This window comes from Taeniopygia guttata, chromosome W (assembly GCF_048771995.1).
Source record: "Taeniopygia guttata chromosome W, bTaeGut7.mat, whole genome shotgun sequence".
NCBI lineage: Eukaryota > Metazoa > Chordata > Aves > Passeriformes > Estrildidae > Taeniopygia > Taeniopygia guttata.
The window spans coordinates 31967497-31983324 of record NC_133064.1 but is presented as its reverse complement, the minus strand read 5'-3'; the positions used below and the strand labels follow the sequence as shown (position 1 = coordinate 31983324).

The 15828-nt window shown below is 39.8% G+C and overlaps 1 protein-coding gene across 5 annotated transcripts in view; it reads left to right on the top strand.

Moving 5' to 3' along the window:
- Positions 1–15828, top strand: part of LOC116806923 (transportin-1) — a 149197-nt gene that overhangs the window by 101878 nt on the left and 31491 nt on the right. For all 5 annotated transcript variants that reach the window (XR_012053305.1, XR_012053307.1, XR_012053306.1 and 2 more), the window contains exons 10-12: positions 6776–6894; positions 11899–11959; positions 12626–12800. Coding sequence is in view for 2 of the 5 variants with exons in the window: in XM_032744741.3 (XP_032600632.1) it covers positions 6776–6894; positions 11899–11959; positions 12626–12800 (355 nt within the window). In the remaining 3 variants the exon portion in view is untranslated. The remainder of the gene's footprint in view (positions 1–6775; positions 6895–11898; positions 11960–12625; positions 12801–15828) is intronic.

Genomic DNA, 15828 nt, shown 5'->3' with positions numbered 1-15828 from the left:
TACTTTTGTGCTCCCTGTCATGGTTTGACACAGAAAAAGAATTTTTTTTTGGAAGGAAGAGGTTAATCTAGTCAGGGGTCAGGTTTGGATACTGACACTTGGGATGACCAATTGAAGGTGGACACGCCTCTGAGAACACAGAGGGGTTAAAAGCGGAATTCTCAGGAGGACTCGCCCTTCTTTGGTTCTGGTTATCCCAAGGTACGGACCTCCCCCGCCCAGCCTGGGCTGGGTGGGGGAGGGGAGCCATGCGGCCTGCAGAGGTAGGCCAGGGGGTGAAGGATTGGAACTGAGTTGGGACAGCTCTTTCGGACGGAAGGGTGGAGAACATCTGGGATGTCTTTGTTCCCCCTCCCCTAAGTTAGAGGGAAAAGTGATAGAGAGCCTGCAGACACCTGGGAGTTTGCCGGCAGAGGAGAAGGAGAAGGGGGGGGAAGATGCCCAGTGTGGGAGACTGGAGACGGAGTCCTGGGCTGAGATTGCAGCCGTCCGGGGAGTCCGGGAATTTTAACCCGTTCCTGTGAAATGAAGGCTTTATGAAATATTACTCCTCCTCAATTTGAAGGAAAGAGAGACAGCCTGGGACCTCAGATGTTCAGAGAAGAAGGTTGGGGGGAGATGATGGAGTGGCTTTTGGCTGGACTCTGCTTGTTTACCATAGACTGAACCACTCCTTCTTTCAAGAGGGACTGCATTTTAGGGGGATGCACTGGTGAGCCAAGAGACCTTCTTCAGCAACTACCAGTTCAGGAATGGACAGAGAGAGCTGAGGAGGGTGTGAGGATGCCCTCCATCTTCAGAGAAGAAGAGAAGGCGATCTCTGTCCTTGGACCCTTGGCCCCAGGGGAAAATGGGGGGAACTCTAGTCCCGAAATGCGACACTGGACTGTTGTTCCTGGTGGTCCTTGGCAAAGCATCCTTAAAGGGGCCCTATAAGCAGTCTCTGTCCATGCACGGTGGTGAGAGCACTGTGACATGGAGAGGAGAGTGTCACACTGGCCGGTGTGTCTGGGCAGTGCCACGTGTGACATGGAAACACAAGAGGTGGCAGCTGTGTTTCCTGGGGGTCTATGGTGCAAGGGGGACTCCTCTCTTCCCTGATGGACTCAGTATTGATTATATTGAAGGGTGAAAACTTGATTAAGGATCCAAATGGGTCTCGCTGTGGTTTGGTGGAGTTGGGTGGTGGGAGGAAGAATGTTTTGGAAGGTTTTTATTTTGAATTTTGTGTGGTTTTTTTCTTTCCTTTTTTTTCCTTTTATAGTAGTATAGTAGTAGTAGCTTAATAAAGTTTTTTCCCTTGTTATTAAACTTGGGCCTGCTCTGCTCTGTTTCCTGATCCCATTTCACAGCATTCAACTGAGAGGTTGTATTGTCATGGGGCGCTGGCATTGTGCCAGCGTATAACCATGACACTCCCCTACTCTTTGTTTTACATTTGTTCTCCCCTATTCTTTGTTTTCCTTCAAGACTGAAGTTGCAGCAGTTTCTTTTTAGCTAATTGCCTGTGGTATTCACATTCTCTGAACAGAGTGAGACATGATTCTCTCTCCCAGGATTTTTACTGGGAAGTTTTGTGATGCAGTGAGAAAGCTCAGAGAAAGAAGAAAACAGTTCTTATCTCTAATGGCTGCTCCTGTTGTTTGGCACATGTGGAATGTGTTATGGAGATTGTTTATTGAAGAGTTAATTGGACACCGGTCATGGTTGTTTGGACTGATTGCCCAACTGGGTCAAAGTTTGTGGGAATGTGCTTCCTGTTGATGGAGTAAACAAGTTACCCTTTGTCCCCTTAAAAAGGAAAAAAAGCCCAGAAGTTTCTCTCCTCAATTTGGTTAAAAGACACCTCATAGGACCTTGGGGACTTCACCTCAAACTGAAGGATAGCTAATTGGACGGGAGCCAAAAAAGTCCCGCTTCCCTAGAAAAAGAAGAGAACAAAAGAAGTTAATCGCTTTTGTGAAGTGGTTTAGCAGGAGCAAGAACCTCTTGTCCTGACTTGGCTTTTCTCTGTAAAGAGCTTTTTTATTTTTCCTTTTATTAAAACTTTCTCTTTCCAACACTGTCACAGGAGCCATCCTGCTTCTTTTATGCCACCTGAGGTAGCTGAGCTATCAAGGGTATAATGCTTTTTTCTGAGAGCTTATAAGACCAGCCTCAGAAAACTGAAAAGCATTAAAAGTTGTGTCGTGACTGTCTGGAAACAGTCATGGGTTTTTCTTTAGTATCTTTTTAGTATGATATAGTTCTAGTATAGTATAGTATTAATGTAATATAATTTAGCTTAATAAAAGCAATTTATTCAGCCTTCTGCAACATGGAGTCATAGCGCAGGGGGGTTGCACTGCTTCAATAATTGCCAACATGACATTGTATTTGACAATGCATATGGCAGTTGTTCATTCTTCTTTAAGTTAATTGATCCTGAAATGGCCAGGATCAGCTATTCCATGGAGCAGCCAGGCATTGCCTGATCACAAGTGAGATCATGTTAAAAATCTTCGTTCTGATGCTGATACTGTTACAGTTTACACATTGAAGCTGTCACCTTTTTTTGATCTTTTGCCACAGCAAGGATAAGGAATGTAATTTTAAATATCTGAGATGCTCTTTAAACTACTAACAAAGCTGCCAGCCATTGCATTCAATTTTATAGGTGGGCGTCTTTGGATAGTTCCTTGATTATTCTAGATTAGTGCAGACTTGCCTATCAGAAGACCAATCAACTGGTACTTGTTTTCTCAACTGAGTTGTAATTTCCATGTTTCTGGGAAGTACTGGCAGTTTCTAGATAGCCTTTACATGCACTACTTGCTAGACTGGAAATATAACAAAGATCAGAATCTTTCTCATGTACATATAAGACCAAATGGGTCATAACCCAGTGTCAAATTCTGCAAGTGCCAAGTCCAGACAATATGAAGCAGATTTTTTGTTTTGTTTTTTTTCTTGCTTCTGGACCAAGGCATTAGAGAGGCATAAAATTGAAGTGACTTGTAGCATCTGTCTAGTGTTGTCTGGAATTCCATGACACCAAGCCTGGCACACATCTTCTCATCTAACACAGGACAAGTAGGCATTGTTGGTACTTGAGATAGATTTTTTTTCTTTTGTTTGGTCTGACTTGGGGTTTTTTTTGGAGAGAGAGACAATAAAGTTTTGGAGATTATATTGTCAACAAGTGATAACTTCTCTGACTCTTCACCCTCCTGCAGTCACAGAATCCTAGAATGGTTTGGGTTGGAAGGAACCTTAAAGTTCCAACCCCTCTTCCATTACTGGAAGGTGCTCTACAATCTGCTTTCTTTTCTGAACAGGTTTCTGAACTGGAAACAGACTGAACACTCCCAACTGTCTCAGTCTGTCTTCATGGCAGAGGTGCTTCAGCCCTCTGAGCATCTTCGTGGCCTCTGCTGGACTTGCTCCAGCAGCTCCACATCCTCCTTATGTTTGGGGCTCCAGAACTGTATGCAGTAATGCAGGTGGGGGTCTCAAAAGAGTTGAGTAGAGGAGGAGAATTCACCCCTCTTGACCTGCTGCCCACACTGCTTTGGATGCAGACCAGGACACAGTTGGCTTCTGGGCTGCGAGTGTAGATTGCTAGCTCATGTTGAGCTTCTTGTCAACTACTGTTCCCAAGTCCTTCTCAGCAGGGTTGCTCTCAGTGCATTCCCTGCCCAGCCTGTACTTGTGTTTGGGGTTGCCTCAACCAGGTGCAGGACCTTTCACTTGGCCTTGTTGAACTTTATGAGGTTCACACAGACCCACCTCTCAAACCTGTACAGGTCCCTCTGGATGCCATTCCTTCCCTCCAGTGTGTCGACCGCATCACACAACCCGGGGTTGTCAGCAAACAAATCAGTAAGGAACTTCTGGATTTTGCAGGTAGAAATTATGTCAGCAACCAGAAGATCCAAGATTGTATTCTCATTGTATCCCTTCTTTTTTTGGGAAAACTATTACTGGGCATCTTCTCTACAAAAGACAGCAGTAGTGAATTTTTTATCAAAATCAAACTTCCTCCCCTTCCTCTGCAGTTTTGGGACTACTGTGTACTGTTACTGATTTGCCCAGTTCTGTATACATGCATATTGATATGTGACAGTGTAATATCTGAGAACTGACTATTTTTAATTCAAATAAGTCTGGTTTTGCCCTTTTGAATCTTGAATACCTCCAAGCTGAATGCTTCTAATAGTGGCTGCTCTAACTGAAGGAATTCTTAAAAAGAGAGAAACTGATATCCACATGATAGGGTTTTTTATGCTTATGGAGAATTACTTTTAAAATAGTTAAGAATATTAATAATTTGGTAGTGATTTTAAGACAGGTCTTGGCCAGTGTCATGCTTTTAAACTAGACAAGTTTAATATTAACTGTTTTACCAAGTTCCTGGAGAAACAGGGGTGGTTGATTTTCAATTTCAGTGGGTTTTTTGAGCATGTACTGTACAGAGAAGAGGGTTAGATTGGATATTAGGGAGAAATTCTTCCCTGTGAGAGTGGCGAGGCCCTGGCACATGTTGCCCAGCAATGTTGTGGCTGCCCCATCCCTGGAAGTGTTCAAGACTAGGTTAGATGGGGCTTTGAGCAACCTGGTCTAGTGAAAGGTGTTTCTGTCCATGGAGGTGGGTTGGAACTGGATAATCTTTATGATCCTTTCCAACCCAAACCATTCTATGATTTCTAGGCTGTGTATATGGCTGTTATACCACTGCGTGCAAGTAGCCTTTTCAATCTACTGCTAACTTCATGGAGCATATATTATAAAATGTGCTTAAAGACGAAATGACAGTGTGAGAAGAACCTTCAAACAGACATTACTTTTTGTCATTCTGGTTTTGTCTTTGTGATGAATAACTGAATACAACAAAAGTGTTGATTTTCAAGGCCTCTGGGGGAAAATGCCAAATCACTTCAGTTGTATTAATTAACCTTGCTTGCAATGGTGTCCTGGGGTGACTTTATGATGCTGGTATCCTCATCATCTGTTCTCTTGCTTGGAAATGGGACCTGTAACTTTAAACTAGGCCCAGCAAGAAAAAGAGGGTAAAGCGGGGGGAGAATCAGTGTGCAGTTTACAGACAAATGGATACGACGTTTTTCAAATTTTCCAAGCTGTAATCTCTTCATAACTCAGAATAGAGCAGTGTTTTTGTTGCCATCAGTTCTTAATCACAATAATGACCTTTTAGGAAACACTTGCAATTTAGTGCATTTCATAGAATCACAGAATGGTTTGGACTGGAAAGGACCTTAAAAATCATCTAGTTCCAACCTCCCCCACATGGGCAAGAACACCTTCTGCTAGACCAGGTTACTTGGAGCCCCGTCCAGACTGGTCTTGAACACTGCCAGAAATGGGGAGAGGAGTCCATAACCTATCTGGGCAACATGTGCCGGGGCCTCACCACCCTCACAGTAAAGAATTTCTTCCAAATATCTAATCTAAACCTACCCTCCTTCAGCATAATACCATTCCTCTTGTTTCTATAATTCTATGACCTTGTAAAAAGTCCTTCTCCAGCTCTCTTGGAGCCCCTTTAAGTCCTGGAAGGTGCTAGAAGATCTTGAATCCTTCACTTCTCCAGTTTGAATAGCCCCAACTCTTTATGCCTGTCTTTATAGAAGAGGAGCTCCAGCCCTCTGAGCATCTTTGTGGCCTCCCCTGGTCTTGCTCCAACAGGTCCACATCTTTCTTGTGTTGGGACTCCAGTGCTGGACACAGTTCTTCAGGTGGGGTCTCAGGAGAGCAGAATAGAAGGGGAGAAACCCCTCTCTTCACCTTCTGCCCATGCTGTTTTGGATGCAGCCCTGTAAGAATGCAGTTCTGTAGAAAGGGATATGTTTGTTGCAAATCTTGCATCCCTGAAATACATAAGGATAATATAGGTTGCCCCATTCTATTTAATTTTGAGAACAAAATGGTATTCTGAAGGAGAATTTATTTTCTTCATTTTAAATCAATGTGTGATGAAAGGTAGCTGCATGGACTTCCATGAGGCTTCTAAAATGAGTGGAAAGATCAACTGTTTCATAAATAAGAGCTGGCATGGAAGAATGCAGAAATTACTGTTTTGGAAGTTGCAAGCACTTTCTCTAAATTGCTTTGGAAGTCATGTACAAGAAACTGATGTAGCCATGGTATATTAAGCCTTTCTGCTTATGCAGGTATTTGATTATTTTTTGTTTAAGGGGGTTTAAATTTTAAGAGCAAGCTTAAAGATTTGGCACTGAATCTCTGAATTACCGTTCATACTTGGAGAAAGTGAGACTTTTTTTTCCCTGTTATGAGTTCTACTTAATTGCATCCTGTCAGGTAATCAATATTTGAAAGAGAGGCTTTTTTATGGTACTGGATATAAAAAGTATTTCCACCTCACTAAGTGTGTAATTGTACTCTTATTCAAAAGGAGAAGGGGGGAGTGGGAAAATAATTTTTAAATCCCCTCACTATTCTCAGGAAACTGTTTTTTGTCTTGGGTCTCTGTCTATAGATTCTTGGTAATAATGTTCTCACTTAAACTGGGAAAAAACGTAGAATCTCAATCATCTATCACTGAGAAATAAGTCTCAGCTTATTCTCACTATAGCCTTAAGTAGTCTTTTATATCTGTTTCTTCCCATTGCCCCAAAGAAACAAAATTACTCTGGAAGCATAGTTTATTTTTGCAAACACACTTTGCAATGTCGATAGCTTCTTCACTTAAAACTTATACAAGATTGTGTTTTTTTTTTTTGTTTTTTTTTTTTGTTTTGTTTTTTTTTTTGTCTAGTATATGCTTCAAAGGACGCAGGACCAAGATGAAAATGTTGCTTTGGAGGCTTGTGAGTTTTGGCTGACTTTGGCTGAACAGCCAATTTGTAAAGATGTATTATGTCGGCATCTTGCTAAGTAAGTATTAAGAATTAGAACTAGTTATTTTTAAATAGTCATCCTTAAACTTCAGTTAACTTTTTCCTGGTTACTCTTTTGGAGACTGTATCTAGCTTGCTGTATGCTTGGGAGGAGTTTCTTCTAGCTAGTTCTTGTACATATTAAAAATGGCTGTATCACAGAGGTCACTGAAAAGACTTTTGAGGATTTCAGACTTGGTTCCCGAGGCAACCTAAACTGTGTCACTGGTGCTTTATCTCAAGCTTAACATCCTGTTAAGTATCAGATGGAGGCGAAGGTATACTAACATGTGCTTAACCTTAAACAAATATCTCCATATGACATTAGCTATAATATCTGGTGTACCATGAACATGTTTTCTTGACAACTGCTATTGTGAGCATTTCTGTGCAATGCCTCTGTGTGCATAGTCATGACAGGGGTTCCCCATCTTTATGAAGACATAACAAAATTACAAGATCATTTAGATTTAGGAATGAATTTCATATCAATTGCCAGGGCAATTTAAGGTTGAAAGCTTGTATAATGTGTTTTTCATTCTTCTTCAGACTGACAGTAGTGTTTAAGCTTCAAAAACTGTTTTGTAAGTTTCAAAAATTATCATAAACCTTAAAATGTAGATCCCTGATTGAATGGGAATTGAACACCCATTCTTGAGATTTAAACATCTGCATGTCTTCAACAGTGCTAATAACTTATTTCCAGACTAAAGACTTTTTCAATAGGAAACCAATTCTTCAGTGTTCCCAGTAAATGAAGACCCAAATGTTGATATATGCATGGAAGGTTTTTGAAAACACTAAAGCAGTTCTGTCTGTGATTCTGCTCTTCCAGTGAAAGTGTGGAGAGAAGAGATGCATTATTTCCAGCAAAAATTACCATTTTAGATGTAAAGCAATTTTTCAAAAAAGGGAGAGACTTTCCAAATTTCAGTTTTCATAAGCATTTAGAAATCAGAATTGAGATTAAAGCAGCTGCTGTAGCAGTACAGGAATAGGAATTGAAAACAGAAGAACCAATCTTATGAGAAATCAGTTTTGAATTTTAAAATGTTTTTACTTAAATCCTACTCTTATAGCTTAAAATACAAAAGAATGATAGTACAGTTCTTGATTCTACCTACCTCCTTCCCAAGACACATATTAATACTAGTCACCTTCTCAGTATAAATTGCAAACCTCTTCTGTCCTACATGAACATTGACATTACAACAGCTTCATCCTTGGTTTTTGGTTTTTTTTTTAAGAAGCTTTTAAATTTCTAGTAAAACAGATAAGAGTAACATTACATATCTCTTATCTTTCAATGTCATTTTTGTTGAAAGCAACTTGTTTATTGGAGAGTTTTTTTGATTGGGGAGCTATATAAATTTCACAATACTTGATTATAACTTTAGATCTTTTTTATATTAGATTAAGTGGGACAAGATCTTCTAGAAACCTGTTTAATATCTTGTTCCATTTTGCTCCTGTAGGTTTTTTATAAAATACATACCTCCTGCATACTTAATGAAGTATGCTGCAGAAATGCCAAGTAATGGGTGTTAATCTGAATACTTACTGTTCTTTCATTGAAAGTTCAGAAGGTAATTGTTGCGAACAAGTGGTTTCAACTTCTCAGAGTCACCATCAAAGGTACTGGCAAAAAGCAAGTTTTAATATATATTTGTGAAAGTGTGACTTTACAGAGTTTGATGGCAAGGCTCACTCTATTACTACATAGGAAAATTAGATTTGAATCAATTTAGAATGATTTGCATGGAGACATGGAATGCAAAACAGAGTAAGGGTGCAAAGGATATGGATACAAAAGATAATGGTGCAGAAGACTTTAGCAGCACTCAATAATTGACTAATTTAACATTTAAAAAGTTATTCAGTAGGATTTATTACAGTTATAACAGTGACTTAATTATAGATTCACTATAAAAACATTCATACCATAATCAATTCACACACGCACAGGTAAACCCATGTCTACACCTATTTTTACGTGTGTAAATGTACCTATTAAAGACTCCCCTCAGGTTCAGTGAAATACTCACGTCAATTTCCTTTGCATTTCCCAACAGGCAAGGGTTGTAGCTGGAGGAGCATGGAGATGGGGGGGAAATATCAGCCTAGGCTTCATTGTCAGTGATGGTCCTTTGAGTATCACAAACTTGAGGGTGTGTGAGCTCTGAGAGGCCCCACTCAGAGGGAGGTGCTGACTCAGCCCACTGCAGTCCAAGAGATCTCAAAGGGCCTCACTGACCCAAGTTGGTAACTACTGGACTTTTTTCCTAGGAATTTCAGTAACAATAGTGCCGTTCCACTTGGGCTGTGATTAATTTTAAAAAGGTTTTGTAACAATGGTACCACTTCACTTGGGCTATGAATCAGGTAAATTATTTACCAAGGCTAACAAGGATAACTGCATATCCTTGTTCTTCACTTTGGTCAAGTAGATGATGCTCCTGTCATGGTCAGTGTTGTTCCCACCTATATCATGCAAGAGCTCCTGGCACAGTCAGAGACGCTTCAGTGCCCAAGTGGTATGATCAAGGGATGCTTCACCACTCAGCTGATTCAGTCAAGATTTGTCTGGAGTTTCTGAGGTCATAGGGCAAGCCCGAGGATGGGGGGGACGCACCACCACAATACTCCCATGACAAAAATCAATCTCTCTTGCTCCACAGAGCAGTGGTGTGGTTGCCTCTTGCCACTGTGCCTATACACATGTTAATGTCATTTGAGGGAAATTTTTGTTTTGTTCATATTGCCATTGAGATGCATGACTATTATTGCTGGCCTGAATACCTTCAGAAACAATACTCCTCATCTGCAGAATATAGAGAGACTGAGTCTGTTGCTGTTGCTTGGTCAGTCCATGGTGATTTCAGTATTCACTTGATTTGGCATGTAATACATATATTTATTTTTACAGATTAACTTTTGTAGTGAATGTGTTTATATGTGAAATATTTGACTTTTTTTTTCCCTAGTCCTTTTTTTTTTTTTTTTGCCATATATCATTACCATTGGAGACCCATGGCCATAACCAGTTTAATAACTAAATAAAGTTCTAATAAAGACTAATGACGACTAATGTCAAGATCTCTGCAATGTCAGGGACTTGTCTTAAGGAGTTATACTTGAAGTAATCACAAAAGGAAAAGAGGGCTTGATGTAGTTAGACTTCCATCCTTAAGAGTAGCGAGGTAGAGTTTTCAGCCACGGGTGAGTAAAGTGACAAATGGTATACAGGAGAGACAATGTAATAACTTGTTTATCAAGCATATTTTGGAAGTGTGAATTCTTACTGAAAAGCTTTTGACTTAATTTCTGAAAGGTACTTCAAAAGAGATTTCATCATGTGGAAGAATATTCTATTTTTAAAATGTAAAATTCAGTTGTGCCATCTGGCTACATCTAGTTCGAAATTAACACTTTTTCAGATTACAAAGTATTAATGAACCTCATGAAATGGAGTATGGTTAAGGTGCTGACTTGTTATCAGGATGAGTTTTTATCTGGGTTTTTTTTATTTGGTTTTATTTTGTTGTTGTTGGGGGGGGGGGGGAGTGTGGTTACAGCCAAAATTATGGACCAGCTAACTGAAAACCAGCTTGCTTTATTTATGTGTTATTTTGACATAGAATCATGGAATCTCTTAAGTTGGAAGGTACCCATAAGAATCATCAAGTCCAACTCCCTGCTGCTTGCAGGACTATCTAACACTAAATCATATGACTAAGAGTGTTGTCCAGATGCTCCTTGAACATTTGTCAGGCTTGGTGCCATGACCACTTCTCTAGTGAGCCTGTTCCAGTGACTTGACCTTTTCCTAATGTCCTGTCTGAACTTGCCCTGATGTGGCTTCATTCCATACCCTCAGGTTCTGTCACTGGTCGATAGGCAGAGGAGATCAGCACCTCCCCCTCCGCTGGCCTCCTTGAGGAAGTTGTAGATTGCAATGAGGTCACCCCTGAGCCTTCTCTTCTCCAGGCTGAACAGACCAAGTGACCTCAGCCACTCCTCATAAGTCTTGCCCTTGAGACCCTTCACCGTCTTCTTTGGAGACTCTCTAATAGCTTTATATCTTTCTTATATTGTGGTGCCCAAAACTGCACACAGCACTCGAGGTGAGGCCACACCAGTGCAGAGCAGACTGGAACAATCCCCTCCCTTGCCTGGCTGGCAATGCTGTGCCTCATGCATCCCAGGATACGGTTGGCCCTCCTGACTGCCAGGGCACTGCTGACTCACATTCAACTACCCATTGACCAGGACCCCCAGGTCCCTTTCTGTAGTACTGCTCTCCAGCCTCTTGTTCTCCTGTTTGTCTGTACATCCAGGGTTGCCCCATCCCAGGTGCAGAACCCAGCACTTTTCTTTTTGAAACTCCATATGGTTGGTGATTGCCCAGCCCTCTTATTTGTCTGTCTCTGCAGAGTGCTTCTGCCTCCAGGGAGTCCACAGCTCCTCCTACTCTAGTATCATCAGCAAACTTACTTAATGTACATTTGATTCCTGCTTCCAGATAATTTATAAAAACATTAAAGAGTACTGCCCCTAAAATTGAACCCTGGAGAATCTACGGATAACCAGTTGCCAGTCTGATGTGACCCCATTTACTATAACCCTTTGAGCCTGACCTGTCAGCCAGTTGTTCACTCAGTCTATTATAAACCTTTCTAGCTGTGTGCTGGACATTTTGTGCAGAAGGATACTGTGAGAAACAGTATTAAAGCTTTGCTAAAATCCAAAAATCCTCACATCTACTGGTGTCCCTTTGTCAGCTAGATGGGTGTCCTTGTAAAAGGAAAGTAAGTTGATTAAGCAGGACTTCCCTCTCGTGAACCCGTGCTGGCTGTGACCAATGACTGCATTGTCTCTCAAGTGTTTTTCAATAAGTCCCAGAATAAATGTCCCCATAATTTTACCAGGTGCTGAAGTGCAACTGACAGGCCTGTAGTTACCAGGGTCTTCCTTCTTGACATGTATCAATATTTCTTTGTAGACTGATACCTGTGCTGGTAAATGGTATGAAATATTCAGAGATTGATATTATTCTGTTAAAGGTAAGCATTCCTTTCTTTTATACTCAGTAAGAATATCTGGTTAGCTTCTGACTTGTAAATCAGAATGGTTGAGCTGATAGATCAGATCTGGTCTGCCATCTGTTCAATGGAGATTTAGCTTTCTGAGGCAAGGTGTGCTGTTCCAAAAACTGAATGTGACTGCTGCCATGTTTGTTGGAAAATAATTGTGGGTTTTCCTGCTTTGCTCCTCTCCCACCTAATTTTGGCAGAGCTGGGATACTTTTACCCATTAATTACTGCAGCAAAGCAGCCTATAAAGAAATTATCAGAATTAATTTTAATGCCCTTCTAGCTTGAACTACGCAGCTTTTTCCATCACAATATTTTAGAATGTGTCTGTGTACTTGAATTTCTCTATCTCTTCTTCTTTCTAATTCCATCCCATCAAGAGTAATTTCTTAATAAGAAGAGTACTTTGTGCTTTTCTGTGAGATTACCTCTGTTGCTTCTGTTTTCTCCAAATTTTTCTGGTAAATACTGTATCACAATGCAGGAACAATGGCATTTTTAGTTAGCTAGGCAGCACAAGTGGGATGTGAATTTTTCACATGTTTATAAAATATTGAACTAAAATTTGCACTAAATTCTTAACTTCCTTGAGTAATATTGTTGCACTGGTTTATCTGATAAAACATTTTTTGACAGGGAGATGTTGAAGAAGATGAAGCTATTCCAGATAGTGAGCAGGACATAAGACCTCGTTTTCATCGTTCACGGACAGTAGCTCAGCCACATGAAGATCATATTGAAGATGATGATGATGATGACGATGACGACAATGATCTTGATGATGATGATACTATTTCTGACTGGAATTTAAGTATGTCAAAGTAATGTGTAAAATGTTTTAAAATATAGCTACTTGCATAATACAAGAACCACAGTAAACAGAGGAGTTTTTGTATAGGAATACTGAGGCTTTGCTTTTGAATGCAAAATGAACTATCTGCTGATATAATTGGTGTTTTGGGCAGAGGGGGGAGTCTTTCAGGTGATGTTTTGGCTATATAAGTATGGAAAAATCTTACCACCTCTAAACTTATTTTGAATATGGCCAATAGAGCTGCAAACATCTACTAGATGCCATTCAACAGAAGCTTTGGATTTTGAATTTTAATTCTACAAGGTAATAAAAAAACATGTATTACTGTTTACTTTAGTAAAAATCTGTGGTGAGTTGACCTTGGCTGGATGCCAGGTGCCTGCTAAGCCACTCTATCACTCCCTTTCCCATCTGGACGGGGAGAGAAAATAAGATGGAAAACAACTAGTAGGTTGAGCTAAGGCAGTTTACTAAAGCAAAAGTGAAAGTTAATGTGCACACAAAGAAAGAGGAACACAAAATAGGTTTATTTCCTTCTTCCCATCAGTGAGCGATGTTCAGCACCTTCCCAGAAGCAGGGCTTCAGCACTCGTAGGGGTTGCTCCAGAAGGCAAACATTATAAATAATGAATGCCATCCCTTTCCTCCTCCCTCCCTTAACTTTTATATCCGAGCTGACATCATATGGTATGGAATATCCCTTTGGTCAGTTTGGGTCAGCTGGCCTGGCTGTATCCCCTCCCAGGATCTTGCCCATCCCTACCCTACTGATGGGGGGTGGAATGTTGAAACAATGTTGATGCTATGCCAGCATTGCTCAGCAGTAACCAAAACACTGGTATGTAAACAACACTTTACAAGCTCCAAATGCAAAGCACAGCGCTGTGAGGGCTGCTATGTGGAAATGAACTCCAGCTTAGCCAGATCCAATACAATCTTACACATTGTTCTTAACTTAAAAATGCTTTCTTTTAGTTCAGTCTTCCCTCTATGTGTTTGATTTTTTTCTTCCTCCTACATGCTACTACTAACCACTATTACCAGTAGTTCAGATGTAGTACAGATGAATGTGCCTTGAAGCTTATGGATCAAACAATTTTGAGACATATGTAAATTTTAAAATACTACTAATACTGTTATTATTATTATTATTATTATTATTATTATTATTATTATTATTATTTTTATTATTTAGAAGACAAAAAGCACAAATATATTTTCCTTTGTAAAGTATCTTTTTTATAGTTTTAAATTCATAATGCTATTCTTGTAGCCACTGTGTGTAGAGATTGCAGAATTAAATCAATATTTCCTGGAAAACATAACTGAAATGACAGAGACTGCTCTGTGGTCCACAGTTTTGGTTAAGAAGATGAGGAAGAAAAGCTCTCTAGGAAAGAGAGAGAGGAGAACAGTTAAAAAATCTGTTTTGATGTATGTTATCTGTACTTGACAGAATTTGGATTATCTGAATTTCAGAATTGTATGCCCTATTTCTTATCCACTGTTCTATATTTGACTTCCAATTTGAACAGAGAGGAAATGTCAGCACAGCCTGACACAGCAGCATTGGTTACTAATTAGACCTGATAACTAAATATGAGAGTCCACATTTTTTTCCTCTAGTAGAAAGCTGAAACAGTCTAAACTGAAGCAGCAGGTGCTGGTCTGTGGTGTTTATTATTGTTTTTTAGTGGAGATCTGCTCTGAGTTGAGGGCTCATGTTTGGTTTTATTCAAACCTGTTGGACATCATCTAGAAGCAGAGTAGAAAAAATTTTGTATTTATTATCTATTCTAGTAGTTGCTACCTCCCAAGTGAAAAACTGTCTGTGTCTTGCTTGGGCCCACTACCAGTTTAGATCCAGTTTAGGAATTTTGCATGTTACATTTGCTATGTATATTTTGCCTGATTACCTGTTTTGTTTATACTTTTGTTTCAGTTGAATCAAGGAACTGAGATCATAATAAGCTGGAAAAAAAATACAGTATAAATTCTGTAATACGAGCATTCCTTATAAATCCTCTTAGCATTATTTTTCTAGACATGTCAGCCCCACAGCAAAAAAACAGAGAAATTATTTTTGAATCGTGTTTTGAAGCTCTTGTTTTATGAGCTTCTGTGTGCTAAAATATGAGTTTAAAAACTTTCAAACAAATTTCAAAGTAGTGCTCTTTGTATAGATGCATCACAGAATTAGGAGTTAGCTCAGAGCAAAAGTCAGTAAATTTCTTTCAGTCTCTAGAGATTGATGATTTTGACTTCTTTTTGCTTTGAGACATAGGTCATGTTTGAACATTTTCTTTTTAATCACTTGCTAGTATTTTTTGGCTATTTCTCCTTAATTTCTTTGGTATGTTGCATTCATGTCACAGACCTTCCCTCTTTTGTTTTGTTACACCATCCTGAAATTATGTAGTGTATATAATGTTGCAATATAATGGTGTGGTTCCTGTCTATTGGTGATGGAGAGAGGCGGGGAGACTGAGTGATGGTGGTCAGAATCCGAATTTATTGTGGACTGCATATGCTTATATACTATTCTAGGAAGGCTAGTAATTTTTTACTACAATGATTGGGCTAATCATCACATAAACAAACTTATACATTTTGCAACATCTCTTGTTTGTAGAACTCGATTCAATCTTCTTACTCTGTTTGTTCTTGCCAAGGCATCTTGATTATCAAAATCTCTTATGCTAATCAGGTCCAAAGTATATCACCTGTCACTGAGTGTTTTAATATCCCTAGTGTACAAGTCCTTTTAGTGGCTATAAAAATGCTGCAAAAATGGCTCTCTAAAAGCTTTGGCTTTGTACCAGAGCACAGTGGATCCCTGTATTGTAATGAAATTAAAGTATCTTTCCTCCTGATACCTTGGTGATGCCTAAAGAGGCTGACCTAGAACAGAGGCTAGGCAGAGTTAAAGAATAAAGTAGGTATTTATTAAAAGGCCTTAATGGATACACCTTGGGCAGTACAGGAGCCTGGCCAGGGCTGCACCCAAGATGGACCCAAGATGGTC